The sequence below is a fragment of the Manacus candei genome, unplaced genomic scaffold, assembly GCF_025592945.1.
Source record: "Manacus candei isolate 608988 ecotype Guabito, Panama unplaced genomic scaffold, ASM2559294v1 h1tg000028l, whole genome shotgun sequence".
Lineage (NCBI taxonomy): Eukaryota > Metazoa > Chordata > Aves > Passeriformes > Pipridae > Manacus > Manacus candei.
Window position 1 is genome coordinate 15,206,173 of NW_026138076.1, and position 13,780 is coordinate 15,219,952.

The following is a 13,780-nucleotide window of genomic DNA, read 5'->3' on the forward strand; positions in this document are numbered from 1 at the left end:
CCACCCCAAGTTATTTTTGTCAAAATTGGATTCAAAACATAAAATAGTACTTGAAACTAAGAGCAGCTGTGCAAAAACCTGTAACAGCTCTCTCAGTATAAAATTTCAGTTTCTTCTGTCTCTTCAAGTGTTTTTAATATTGTGGTGTTGGAATAAACAACAGAGAGCCCTGCTGTGATATTTGAAATTCTCTCTGTAAGTTCATTTGATGCTTCAGAATATCCTGTGCTAACACAGAATGTGCACCTTTTTCACCCCATGTCTGTCTTGCCCCCACCTCCCCTCCAGCTGAGCATTTTGGTTGGCATTACTGGCCACACCAGGGTGACACCACCGTGACTTTATTCAGATTTCAAGCTCCTGACACCCACTTTCCTTATTGAGGCTGAAGGTTTTGCTCTAGCAGATCTGGCCCTCACACAAACCCCTCTACCACATCGAGAAGAAGCTGCTACAGCATCCAGCTACAGACACTGTGCAAGTGCTGCTTATCAGTGCCTTTTGGTGGGATGAGACACTGAGGGACCTAAACTTAAGTTCTGGAAAGCCCAGATACTCCCCCCTCCCCACTGAGATCTAAAGCAAAAAAGGTTCAGTGAGCTGCACTGCATTTTAATTGCACCAATACAGTTAAATATTAGATGGAGAAAGCAACTCTACATAGCAAATGGAAAACAAGCATTTACATAGTAAAGCTGTAAGATGTAGAGACTATTAAAGTTTTACTCCAGTTGTCTGTACATGACTATCCCACTGCAGTTTTTGGTGTTAAAATTTTAAATGTAAAACAAAATTAACATTTTCAGGTTCATATAGAATTAGCAAGTTATTGAGAAACAAAGTTTCCTCGCTCATAAGCCAACACTGATGGGGGGGGCAGAGCAGGACACCCTATGTTTTTTCATACCATCACTCCATCTACTAGCATGGGTAGAAGAGAGCAACGCTTTTCTGAATACACTTGATTTTCCCCATACACACTTCACAAAGGGGCATATGCTGATATCTGCCAGGACAGTCACCCAAGGGGAGTTAACACTACCAAGTTAAACACTGATCAGCTGGGAAAAGAGTTCACTAGCAAAGCTATTCTCCCACACATGGTCAGTGCCAAGTGGAGAGGACATGTCACTGAAGGGCAATGGGGATCCTTCATACCCAGAGTCATTACAGGCATCCAACAAGTAGTTTGAGGCTTCAAGGCTAGGATGAGAAGAAAGCAAATGAGAAATGCCCAGTTCAGGCATGAAGCTGTCTACAGGTTCTTCCTTCACAGATGCTGGGACCTCAGGGATAGCCTTGTCTTCAGATGAAGAGAGAGATTCTTTCTCAATTTTCACTGGCATATTGGTTTGATTCCTTGCTTCAACAGGAATCTCCAGTATTAGGGGCTTTGTATATACATGATCAAACCTTATCAATTCATTAATGGCCTCCAGCTTAGTTGATGGGGACCCCAAAGGAGGAGACATGGAGGTTGATATGGAATTTGTTTTTCCGAAGATCTCTTTCTCCAGGTTTTCCAGGCACGTTGACTCTGAATCGGCACATCTGAGAAACATCTCTGGGTCCAGACTGTCCAGAAAGCCCAACAGGAGATCAGGCTCAGAGTTGACACAAATGTGGAAAAGCTTACCTGAGGGCTGGCAGGCAGACTGTGTTCATTAGCATTCTCCCAAACCTCAAAGACAGGAGAATTTGTTTCCATGTTTCCATTTGTTTCTTTCATATTCCTTTTGTGGAGTTAAAAAAATTTGTGAATAAGAGCTGTGAACATGACCTGAGCACGTAGCTGGGAACTCCAGACATTGTTTGGGATTTAAGCTACCTAGTAGCCAGCCATGAGCAGTGGCTCTGCCTAAGTGTTTGTTACCTGAAGATAACATGCAAAATGCCAGTGAACATGCACAGATAAACTACAACATTTGCTCATCAGCTTTGACACCATGGTGTACACTTTTCTGATGTGTTGCACTGACTGTAAAGATCAACTGCACCTGCAGAATAAGTCACATTATCAGAGCAGAACGGATCACATCTGAAAAATTCTGGCCCAATAAGAGCATTTATGAGAGCTCATTTCAGTACAATTAGGTTGCTTTACTTAGCCTAGCCAGGAGGTGAGTTAGAGAACTAAGATTTCAGCTCTAGGATGGATTCCTGTTCAAAACCACCTCTCCTCTCTTTTTTGTGACAGTTACAAAGGCAGCCTTTGCAACCCTTTTCTCTGCATGTTCCACTGCTCCAACAAGGATGCATCACTACTCATACCTGTACTGTGTCAGTGTCTTTACTTTCCATCCAGGGAATTCTAATCCCAAAGAGAGAACTGTGGAGCCAGAGAAATGAGAAGTTAGTCACTTTTAAGTTAACCTTTTAGACAGGGTTAAAAGGTCAAAACATTTCACTCCCTTATGTCAACATTTTTTAAAAGAGGTATCTCGATATTTCATGTTTGCAGCACTGGATTTATGTATATATATTTTTTCCTATTAAATGTTTTAGCTTTTTTTCATACTGATGTAGTAAAGAAGTTAGGATTTAGGAATTGGATACCCTTGTATTGTGGAAATATTTTTCTACCTCTAAGAACCCCTCCCAAAAGGTGACAGTCTTCTTAAAATCTTGTTCTTTTCCAGTTTTCTCAATTAAGTATGCATATTAAACATTTTTAATGTGCAGTAGTTTCTATTTAACAGCATCTCCCCACAGACTTTAATTGTCTGGTTTCAGAATCACTTCCTTTTTTTGATGTTCCCCCTTTTTTTGGCAAATTTTCATTTATATTTTTATGATATATTTCCAGCAGGAAATCTATATCCTAGTGCAGATCATATACAGTGGCTCCCATGCTAAATGGTTTCACTGTGAATGCAGCAAACTTTAGTAATAAAGAAGAAATTCCATCATTTGATTTACATTCATGCTTGCAACACAGGTAACAAACACTAGGACAAGCCTACCACTTTTAGGAATATTTTCCCACCAAAGGCTATGCCTTTGATGGCAGTGTAGCCTCTAGCTTCTGAAGATAAGCTGTATTTAAAAGAGCCACTACTGCATTTTATCTTTCCATTTACTAAAATGTCTATTCAGTTATACCCAGTATCTTTTTGCATAGATTTTTTTTTTCCTGAGTAGTCACTGTGACCTCAAAGCCCTAAATGCTCAGATTCACTTGGAGCTCACAGAAGGTAAGATGCACGGTAGAGAATAAATATACAAACACACCTAGATAAACCACCCTTTTTTACTTCCCTACCCCAAAGAAATATTTGGCTGTGCTGACAGCTAACTTAAGGTCCAAAATTACTTCTTTACAATGGCCCCAGTACATGTCTTGTCCACACCTATTTTCTATTGTCTGTCATAAAAATATGGAAACAGTAGCAATAAGTTACTCTTTAGGTTATTTTTTTCCTCACCAAAATAAATATATTTTCAACCCTACCTGACTTCAATGGTATGAAAGGAGACACTATCAACTGCCAGGTATTAAAAAGTTTCTAGGGTGTATCACAGCAGCCATATATATAAATTGCTGCATCTAATTTCACTTACAAGCTAGCAGTCAAATCATGAACCTGCTTTTAAAAGTAGTGAATATTCCTTGTGAGCCTTACAGAAATATCACTGTTTACTTGGTGCTAGTGGACTTCAGACAGATGATCTTGCTTCTGTATGTTCTATTAATTGTGTGTGATTTTTGGCAATGCTTTGTTTTATTGCACATTGCTCCCAACAAGATCTTTTTTTTAATTTGTCTTAGATTACCTACTAAAAGCAACAAAATATGATTTTAGTTATAGTTTTTGGTTTGTTGAGCAGGATAGTCAAAGCAATTGTAATGGTCCTTAGAAAACCAGATGTTTTAAGGGAACAAATATTTGGACAAAGTTTTTGAAGAAGAAATACCAAATCATTTCAACTTTCTAATTAAATTTTGATGTCTAGAAGTAGTTTATTTTAGTAATGTAAATGGGACCTGTATGTTTTAAATGTAACAAATATAATGATGAACTGAATAAATGTATACAATGAAGTAACATGATTCAATGTTCTTAAAATAAAACTTCTACAGGCGTTTAAAATTAAAATTTTTCATTCTGAATCAAAGTGAACACAACAGCTATTTGAATCCAATCAACAGCTCTTTTAGGTCCATTGTCAACAGCACCATTGTAGCCCATTCTTTGCAAGAGGAACAGAGAAAGTTAGGAAATGGTTCACAGAGAAGAAAAAAAAGAAAGGTCAGTCATAACTGCTAGAAAAACTAACAGGCTTTGACTGTAATCTCGTTAGATTAAAATCTGAGGACAGAATCCCAACACTTATGCATTAGATTATTACTAAATTCATCTACAGAGTCTAAGCATCTGTTGCTTTTCTAAGATTAAGATTGTGAAAGCTTTTATCTATAAATAAAGCATGGAACAATATCTTTCAATTCCTTTTCCTAGCCAGAACAAAGGAACAAAAAATAGAGAAGTATGTCTTATTGTAACTGGCTAAAAAAATACTAGGTTTAACAGCTGACACGCATTTACAATTCCATTGAATTTGTAAGACAAGTTTTATGTATTGAAAATATGACTGTTTTGAACAGCAATGTATCTACAAAAGCTGAAGTCCAAGAAAACATTTTAAAACCAAAATGTAAAGCACCGAGCCTGAGTCAATGTCTAGAAATTAGAGACTATTACCATTTTTTTCTATATTGCACAAAATGCATTCACTGGGATCAGTTTCTTTTTGCCTACAGCTTAATGCTTTGAGCATACAAAATAAATTTGGAAATATTTGTTTGCAAATACAGATAGGCATTTGCATATAAATATGGTTCCATGCATGGTAATGGCTGGGTTGTTCTCCATTAGCCAATACTGATAAGGGAATTTAATTACCTAATGCCTCAGTAACTTGGCTATAATTTTGATCCAGTGGGGAATTTAGCAAAATAACAGCATAACATTCAGACTAATTTGCATTAGGGAAAGTTAAAACTGAAGAACAATGTTAAGGAAGTATGAGTCACCACTCTGTTTAGCACAACTAAAACAGCATGTCTGTAACATTGGAAACTGATTACATGTTGGGTTTCCATTTTCTCAAATATTAGGGGGTATTTGATGATAATATAAATGGGCAGTGAAGGCAAAAAAGAAATCTTCCAGTGTGTTGTGCATCTGTGCAAAGAATGGAAAATGAGATATAGAAATTATACACTTAAAATATGGGTCCCTGCTGCAGTAATGAGACTTCACCCCAGGCAGACAGAAACTTAGGAATCGTAAGGATCAGGAATCAGAAGAGAGCATATAATAAAATTCCATCTAAGATTGATGTTTTGCCCCCTGGGAGGTTCCATTGGGTGGATTCTGACCTAATTTACCAGAAGTAAGGATTTACCATTCGCTGCTAGGAAATATGCAAGATGACAATGAAGGTCACCACAGAGATCTGTCTAATGACTTGTTAATATCCATTTGAAACTTTGTGTTGTGCATCCAATTGCTGATCATTGTTAATTAAAAAAGATATTGAGGGCTAGAAAGATTCTGCAAGAGCTGATATTACACTCTGCAGAGAATCTTGCCAAATAAAACCTGGAAGTGACAGTCCATGTCATTGAGACCTGCTTCCTGCTTTTACAAACTGTTCAAAAACAATCTAGATCAGAAGGATCCACAGAACATCAGCAAAGACCACTATCCCAGACCACAAAACATTACCCACAATGTAATGAACCTAATACCTGCAGTAAAAATTGAAAAGCAAACAGAACATTACACAAGAAAAGTACAGGAGTGAGAACTTTGACAATGGTAGCATCCTGCAATAAGAAAATTTGTTATGGGACTGTCTATAACATGTACAGGGCAAAGAATGGCATAATAATGGTCATAATAATAATTTACCTTAATAATGGTCAATCGAATAAACAAAACCAGTCGGGAATTTAATAATTGCCAAAGATTAAGTCCACAATTATAATTCTGCCATCATATGCATCTGTCTAGCTAATAGCTCCAACTATTTGGACATCCATGAATTTTGGTAAGAAATGAAGTTTCAGTGTATCTAAGTAACCTACTTCAGCCCAGCATGCATGGCTATGTCAAGCATGAGGTCTAATTCATATTGGGGAAGTACATATGCTGGGTTCCCTAAAAATGACTTCACCTGGACTTTTTCCTTTTAATTCCATCACACAAGTTAGGTGTTGTATGATGTTTTTCATACTGGGCCGCTCCTGATAACTCTGGGAAACACTTTGTAAGATGACGATCATCTATCTACATAAACATGACCATAAATCAAATTAATTTCCCTTCAATTGAGGTTCAGCATCTTTAATCTATATACCTAATATCTGTACCTATAATGAAAACAGTTGTATGTGTATACAGCTAAATGTCTCAAAACAGTTATTTGTATCCCCCAAACTCTAGAACTGCAATTTCTACAGCTTGTAAGAATCTACTTTGGAAGTGATCTTCCTTACAGTTCTTTGTAAACAGACAGTGGATACTATGCATCTTTTCTGTTTTGAATTCCTTGTGTTAACAGTACTGGGAAAAAAACAAACCTTCAGCTAAAAGCACTGAAACAAAAAACCAAACTTTTCATTTGGAGAAACCATAGGAGGCAGGGAAGACAGTAGATTTGATCCTATATAGTACTACATGGCTAAATAAATAAGTAAATTACTGAATAGGTTTATTGAAATTCCTTGAGATTTTGAGACTTGAAACTATTAGTCACTGCTTCATTATGGCTAATAGTTGAAATACAAATAGATTGATAAAAAATAATCCAGAATACTTTTTAAACGTTTTTTCAATGCATTGTTTAGCAACTGAACTAATAACAGAACGATGAGAAATATTATATTTTAGGTACTTTAATTATAAGAAAATTAGAAGAAGTGCATTAGAGCACCTTTTCTGTGTGACAGTAAAATCATTTGAAAAGCATAGGGTTGCTATTTGTACTATACCCCCACTCCTCTGTCTCACCCCCCAAGCCCCCCGCCCCCGCCCCCGCCCCTCAAAGAAAGCTGTTTACAACAGGAAATGTCACATTTTATTAGATTTTGAGAAGTGAGCATTGAAGTATCAGGTTAGCAGTTGCACTTGCTCATGAAGCAGTCAAATTTGTCAGTTTTTTGTCCTCTCAAAGAACACCACTAGATGCCAGCAGTAACTTTCTGCAAAACACAAATGAACCGGTTGGTTTCTATTTAGAAATCGGTACCTACTCATAAAGGAGCTCATGAAAGGTCCTTATAGGAAACCTGTAACCTAAAGACTGATCCTGCAACTGGTTCAGAATCAGGGCTATGTGGCTGACACAACTCAATTTGTTGAACTAAATTTAGAATTACAAGAAAATCCACAGCCATATCCTTAATAACTGAACATTTAATACACATGGAATAAATTATTTTATTCAGCTGCAAAAAAAAAAAAAAAAAAAAAGAAGAAGACAAGACCACAGCCTTATAGAATCTGGTACGTGTTTTGCAATCATTGCTCATAAGCCACCTGCTGCTACTGAATTTACCAGAATTTTATCCAAATAACATAAGGAGTAACATATGGCCAGAACTGCATTTTAACAGCTTTATAACAGACTAAGTCCTACAAAATTCAGAGATGCGTCATCATGACAGTGCTGAGATACCTAAAAAATATGGCTATTCTTCCTAAGATACAAGCCTTAACCTTCCTCAAGAATGCCCACAAACTATTTATCATATGATTTTCTGGCAGCTGATTATTTGCAATTATGAAAAAAACAAACCACCGAAAACCAACCCAACAAACAAAAACCAAACCAGAAATTTGCAAGCACTTGAGAGGCTTTTTTTTGGCAACAGACAAAGTATCTGAGAATTTCTTTTGTGATTCAGCTAAGTGTCTCTTTTATCTGCCTACGTTTCTTACTGCCATGAGGATATGTGCCTTACTAAAATGCCTTTGACCTGTTTTTCCTTTCTGAATACTTGTACTAATTTGTAGAAGCGGGCAGGTCTGAACACCAAATATGAAAGTTCACAATGTAGGAACTCTGGTATTGGAGTCTATGCCTTTACACTGTTCATCAAAGCCAGCTATGAAATTTATTCATACATGGTAATGATAAGTCATTTTGAATTGGCAGTATAGGTAGTGTAATATTTTTGCCCTTAAATTTCAATACAGGTTTCTGCATTTAAGAAGACATGAATGGAAGGTAGAAGTGATGAATAATTTTTATTTAATACTTTTGTCCCAAACAATGTCAGTAGGAAGTCATGTTATTAGTTTGGTTACAGATGACAGTAAGAGCAAATTGTATTGCAAATAGTATGCAGATGAGGAATTCTATTCTTTGATGTTCTCCTACAGTATAAGCCTGGGCTGGCTATTTCACTACTCTTTTATCATTTTCCCTATCCTATAGGTAGAGTGAAATTTGTTTTTCATTTTTAGAGAAAACTTAGGCACCTGCATATAGAATATACTACATATTATTAGCTGCATTTGTGCATGCATTCAGGAATCAACAGCCTAGAATCTCCTTAGTTCTCCAAATCAGTTCCTTCTATGAAATTTTTCCCACCTGTATCAAAAGTGAACTGACCGTGAAATTTGAGGCCTTAACAGCTTCTGTAAGCAGATTATTGTATTGTTATTTTCTCCATCCTCTCTTGTTTCATTGAAGTGACTGTGAGAGGCAGTTGAGTATTGGGTAAATTAGCTTTTAAGTCCTTTAGCACAGACAGTGTCTGAAGTTATGTAGCACCTGACAACCTTAAATTCTGGACATTACCATAGTGTTAGTCCTTGCTAAAAGATCCAAATTGGAAATTTAAAAAAATATACAAAAGATCCAGAGGGCACGTTCTATGGTCCTTGCAAGTTCTATAGTCCAGGAACACTTCAAAGTGTGCAACAGCATTGAGCTGGCTTACCTAAGTCACAGCAATGAAGTATCTAAGCATATAGCAAAACTATCTGAATCAAATAGTGCTTCCTTGAGCTACACTGCTTAACTTCCAAATCATTTCTGCTACCAAGGCTATTACAGTAGATACTCAGGAAACAATAGGTAAGAGACAACAAATCCTTTGAAGTGCCAATAAAATCACTTCTATCAAGAAGAAGACAGTTCAAAGTACAATCTTGTAACTTGTCTGCAATGTAAGACAAAGTCAAAGGTAAATTGCAAAAAGAGAATTTTTAAAAAAATGAGTGACACAGACAAACTATCAACAAACTTAAAAACAAATGTGTTCAAATCTTATTTTCATTGTCTATTAAGGTACCTGGATGATTTTTTGCTACAAATAGTTATCAGGAAAAAAAATAAAAGGATAATTTCACAGAATCTAGGGTTTTAAAGCAAAAATGAGTGTTATACCTTGAAATAATGTCTTTTCAATAGGCATTATTTACTTTAAGGTAAACAAGTACAAAAAGGAATCTACTGCAGAGCAGCGCATCTCACCAGTATTGCTGACTGCAACCATGAAACACACATGATTTGGATTCCCAGAAAAACTGAACTGGGCTTTAGATTGACCTTATATCAGGAGTAAAACTTTGGGCTAAGAAAGCCTTATTTTGCATGTTAGTCCAATTAATTTGACAACTGGAAGCTCTTACATAAATATGACAGCTAATGAATGACCTTCCCTCCAAACTAGCTGAGATTGTTTTTTTTAAAAAAAGAATGATTCTTAAAGCTATAGCTTTAAACACAAAACAGTGAGACAAGCAAGAAAGCTGTGGATCAGGAACACCAATTGCACAGAAAATTTTTGTATGTTCTTCCTATGCTTTAAAACTTCTCAAGTATTTTTAAATTATCTCATGCCTCCTTTTACAGACATGCTTATTTGTGCATTCTCAGAGCAACCACTCAAAAGCAATTTCTCTCTATCTGAAGCCATGCCCCTGACAATATTGACAAGGTCAGTGAGGTCCACAGGAAGTCATTTGCTGAGTAAGTGCTAGTCATGCAATTTACAGCTGCTTGGATGAGCTGTTTTAATTTACAGTACATTTTTTCAAGTTGTCAACCTGTTTTAAAGAAAAATGCCTGAATTATTCCCATCAATGTTGTTGCATTCTCTCCTCAAGTGAGAATATTATCCAGATTTTTAATTCAGATATAAGTAGTGTTGTGGTTTTATGTATCCCATGAACTAAAATGGGTAGTAGTGCCCACTTTTTTTTATAGCCACTTTTCATTCCTGTCACACTTAATATGAGATGAAGAAATAAGATATCAGAGCTCTGAAAGCAGTTCAGGGACATAATTGAAGGAATGATTAATGCTGTTGCATAAACAGGATCTGTTTTAATCATTTGGATACAGAATAGATCATGACTCTTTAAGAATACTTATAGTAGACATTAGAACGCTGTTCTCTGTCAGTTACCCTGCTCTGTTTCACAGAAGTTTTGCATCGAAAACTTAAAAAAGTTGAAAAGGAGGGGAAAAAGTTCAAAGGATATCAGAAAAATGATTTGTTCTCTTAAGCAAATAAAGCACTGTGTGCATAAATACATTCCTGAGCAGTGCCTGGAAACACATCACAGAAGGGTTCTCTAATAAAGTGATCATATTATTCATTAACATTTAAAAACTATTCCAGCATACTGCTCTGTGGTATGTTCTCAGCCTGCTTTGCTGCAGTTAAGAAAAAGGTCCAGGGTTCATAGGGGAGGGCTTGTAAGCAGCTCACAAACAACGTGCTTGAAATTCCTTCCTTTTGTAGCAGGAGTGCAAAACTACAGTTGAATAATCAAGCTATTGAACTAGGATTTATGCCAAAAAGACTAATTTGTAAGCTGTGTCCAAAGTGTCTGGGTTTGAAGTGATTTGCATATTTCTTCCTCTGTTATTCTAGGAATGCTATGGGAAACTTGCTACCCCAGGTCTCAGCAGTAGGTTTCTCATGCATACCTTTCCAAACTTGTCTTTGGAAACATGAAAGCAATGTGTGTGACAAGCATCAATGTTATACTTGTGTAGTTTATGAATATAGGTATTCATGAAACAGGAACCTAACTTGAAATTTCTTACTATGTACAGTGAGATTCTGTTTATCTAGGTTATGCAAAATCATAAGACCTGTGATAAACATGAGTAATGAAAGCCAGCCAAATGTTTATGTGCAAGATAAAAGGTAGACTTATAGCTGTGAAATAGGAAATGGCAATGACACTGCACTGAATGCAGGGCATTCCCCAGCACACAGGTTTTATTCAGTACTGTGGTACAAAACCTGCTCTTGTAACGGGAACTGAGCAAATGTACAATTTGACTGTGACACTCTGGTATTCACATTATATTCCTTATTTCACTGCATAATAAATTCATTAATTTAGTCATGGGAAGTCATTAAGCTAACGACCTAAATCACTCCCTATGAAATTACTTTCAAATGCTAGTTTAAGGAGTGCACAAAAGTTATGGCAGAAGTGTTCACTTAGATGAAGTCAAATGATATTGAATGGGAAAACTAATGCAATGCAGTGGCTATTCAAGTAAAAGAGACAAGCAAACGAACTAGGCACTAAAGGCACAGTTGGATATAACTCTTTTTTTCACTGCAATGTACACATACAGATGTATCTTTTTCCAGGGTTTGACATTTTATAAGGATGTTTTGCTTTTGAAGTACTTTTCTTCTTGTGTGAGCCATTATGTTTGTATCCCTTATACAGCCTGAAGCAGAATCCTTTGGAAAGAGAGTAGAAGATAGGCTCCTTTGCTGAGGGGCAACTGAGCATGCCTAATGGAAAGAAGGTTCAGGACGCTGCAGAGTGTATCAAAAAAAGGCATTCAGTGCTGCCTGACTGCACTGGCCTACCAAGCAGCAGGAGCAGTGAGTCTTTCTACTACCCACAAGTGTGGTGGGGAATGCATTCAGCTGTCTTCCGCGAGCCCCTGAGACATGCTAAAAGACAACCCTGTCATCACCCCTTCTCATATCCACCTTGTTGTGCTGTAAAAAACTCTTCTACAACCACAGATCATCAAGAGGGGTGGAGGCACATACACTTAAAAGGTAGCAACTTTAAGTTAGTCCTCTTTGGAAAATCATCATTAAGGCTTATGCTGTAAATGGGCTTATAACTTAAGTCAATATAGCCCATTAACTGGTTAAAAATCCAAAAGCTTTTTACTTTGCATCTAAACCACCGCTTGAACATTTAAATTTTCTTGGTACCATTGTTGTTTTTTTTCCTTCAGAATGTCTCAAAAAGATGCTTTCACAGAGGCTTGAGACCATGTTTGCCTGCAGATGACAGGGCCATATAACGATCAAATTCTTTGCAGCTTGTACAGTGTTTTACGCATTTTTGTTGGACTGCATTTTTTTACTGATCACTGAGTTTTTCCACAGGAATAGCTGCTTAACTGAACTTATCATGCTTTTGTCAATGTGAAATGCATTGAAAAGAATTTAGGACCCTGGATAAGAACAGCAATCTCATCTCATTTCTTGATAGCAATTAAAGCATATTAAGTCTTCCCCAGATACTCAAGATCTCTGTGCAAATCTGTCAGTGCAACAAATACATATGTTGTGGCAAACGTAACCTGCTTAACTAGCTGGCTTTTAAGCCTTTAACTTTCATTTTGATACTACAAATGCTCTTGCAATGACATACAGCAAAGAATGCTTTCACTTATGACTGTTATACTACCCTGTATCAAGCATTAGTAAAAGATGCATGTACACAAGTAAAAATGCAGCCAGTGACATGCCGGCTAATAATTCAGACTGGAAGCATAGCCTAACCTTGTGACCAGCAGCTGCATGAAAAAAAATAAGCTGTCCCAAAGGAAAATGTCTAAATACACTTCACTATCAGCTTGGAAAGAAAACATGATGATACAAAAGTCTGAGGAAATTTTTCATAAAGTTACATAATTTCATACATATATAACATGGGAAACTAACCTCTGCAGTCAACCATAACAGGAAAGAATACTTGGTGCATACCCAGCCAGTATATTTCTAGCTGTTACAAGCTTTCTCTGTTTGGTAGCAGACACAATGTGAGAAGCTGATTTTAGATATCCTAAAGAGGACATTTGGGGTTTTGGAGATGGAATTTTAAGAGTGGTTTTGAACAAACATAACCTTTACAGAAGCCAAAAGCCCATCATGTGATTTGGAAAGAAGTAGTCAAAGATCATTGCTTGAATGGATTTTGTCAGGGTCAAGGCAGGAATCCAGCATTACATACCACCCATGCCACCCACTTACAGCACTGCACAAATAGTTTTAGAAAATAAATTCTGGAAGAGGCACTTTGTACAAAACTAGCAGCTCTCACGTGAAAACTGCATTTTCTAGGAAGTAATAGGGAAATGCGTGGCAAAATTAGGACAAAGCGACTAAGTCCACAGAAACTCATGTTACATCTGTACCTACCCACAAGCTTTGATTTAAGGTTGCAGTATTTAGAGTTGGCAAGGTCATGATTTGGTTTTCTGATTCTCTTAATTCTGCCCAAATCCAAACCATTTTGCCATTGAAGCTTAATGTAATCTCAAAGTAAAACACAGGTTTTCAGTAGAAGTACTTTTGAAGGCTAATCCTGATATTTCAAGGGATGTGCAAAAATGTTTCCCCTGAGGAGCAATGACCCCAAGTACCCAAGCACACAGAGTCCATTTAAATGGAAAGTGGCATGACAGGGGAAAACCTGGAAATCTTCATGGAAAAGAAGTTGAACCAACCTGTGCAGCAAACCATGATGACATCTTG

The 13,780-nt window shown here is 36.9% G+C and overlaps 1 protein-coding gene across 1 annotated transcript; it reads right to left on the reverse strand.

Annotated features, from left to right (window-relative positions):
* Positions 1 to 591: 591 nt before the first annotated feature.
* On the reverse strand, positions 592 to 2,301 carry LOC127472135 (uncharacterized). Its single transcript, XM_051789834.1, has 2 exons — positions 2,272 to 2,301; positions 592 to 1,655 (listed from the first exon to the last, which is right to left on the reverse strand). The coding sequence occupies exons 1-2, from the start codon at positions 2,299 to 2,301 to the stop codon at positions 1,047 to 1,049; spliced, it is 639 nt and encodes a 212-aa protein (XP_051645794.1). The 3' UTR covers positions 592 to 1,046.
* Positions 2,302 to 13,780: the final 11,479 nt, after the last annotated feature.

What these genes read in the sequence shown, in the direction of transcription:
- LOC127472135 (XM_051789834.1), bottom strand. Translation starts at nt 2,301, where the DNA reads ATGGAAAGTAAAGACACTGACACAGTACAG. An exon ending in AAGACACTGACACAGTACAG is followed by an intron (nt 1,656 to 2,271) that starts GTATGAGTAGTG and finishes TAATGAACACAG; the next exon opens with TCTGCCTGCCAGCCCTCAGG.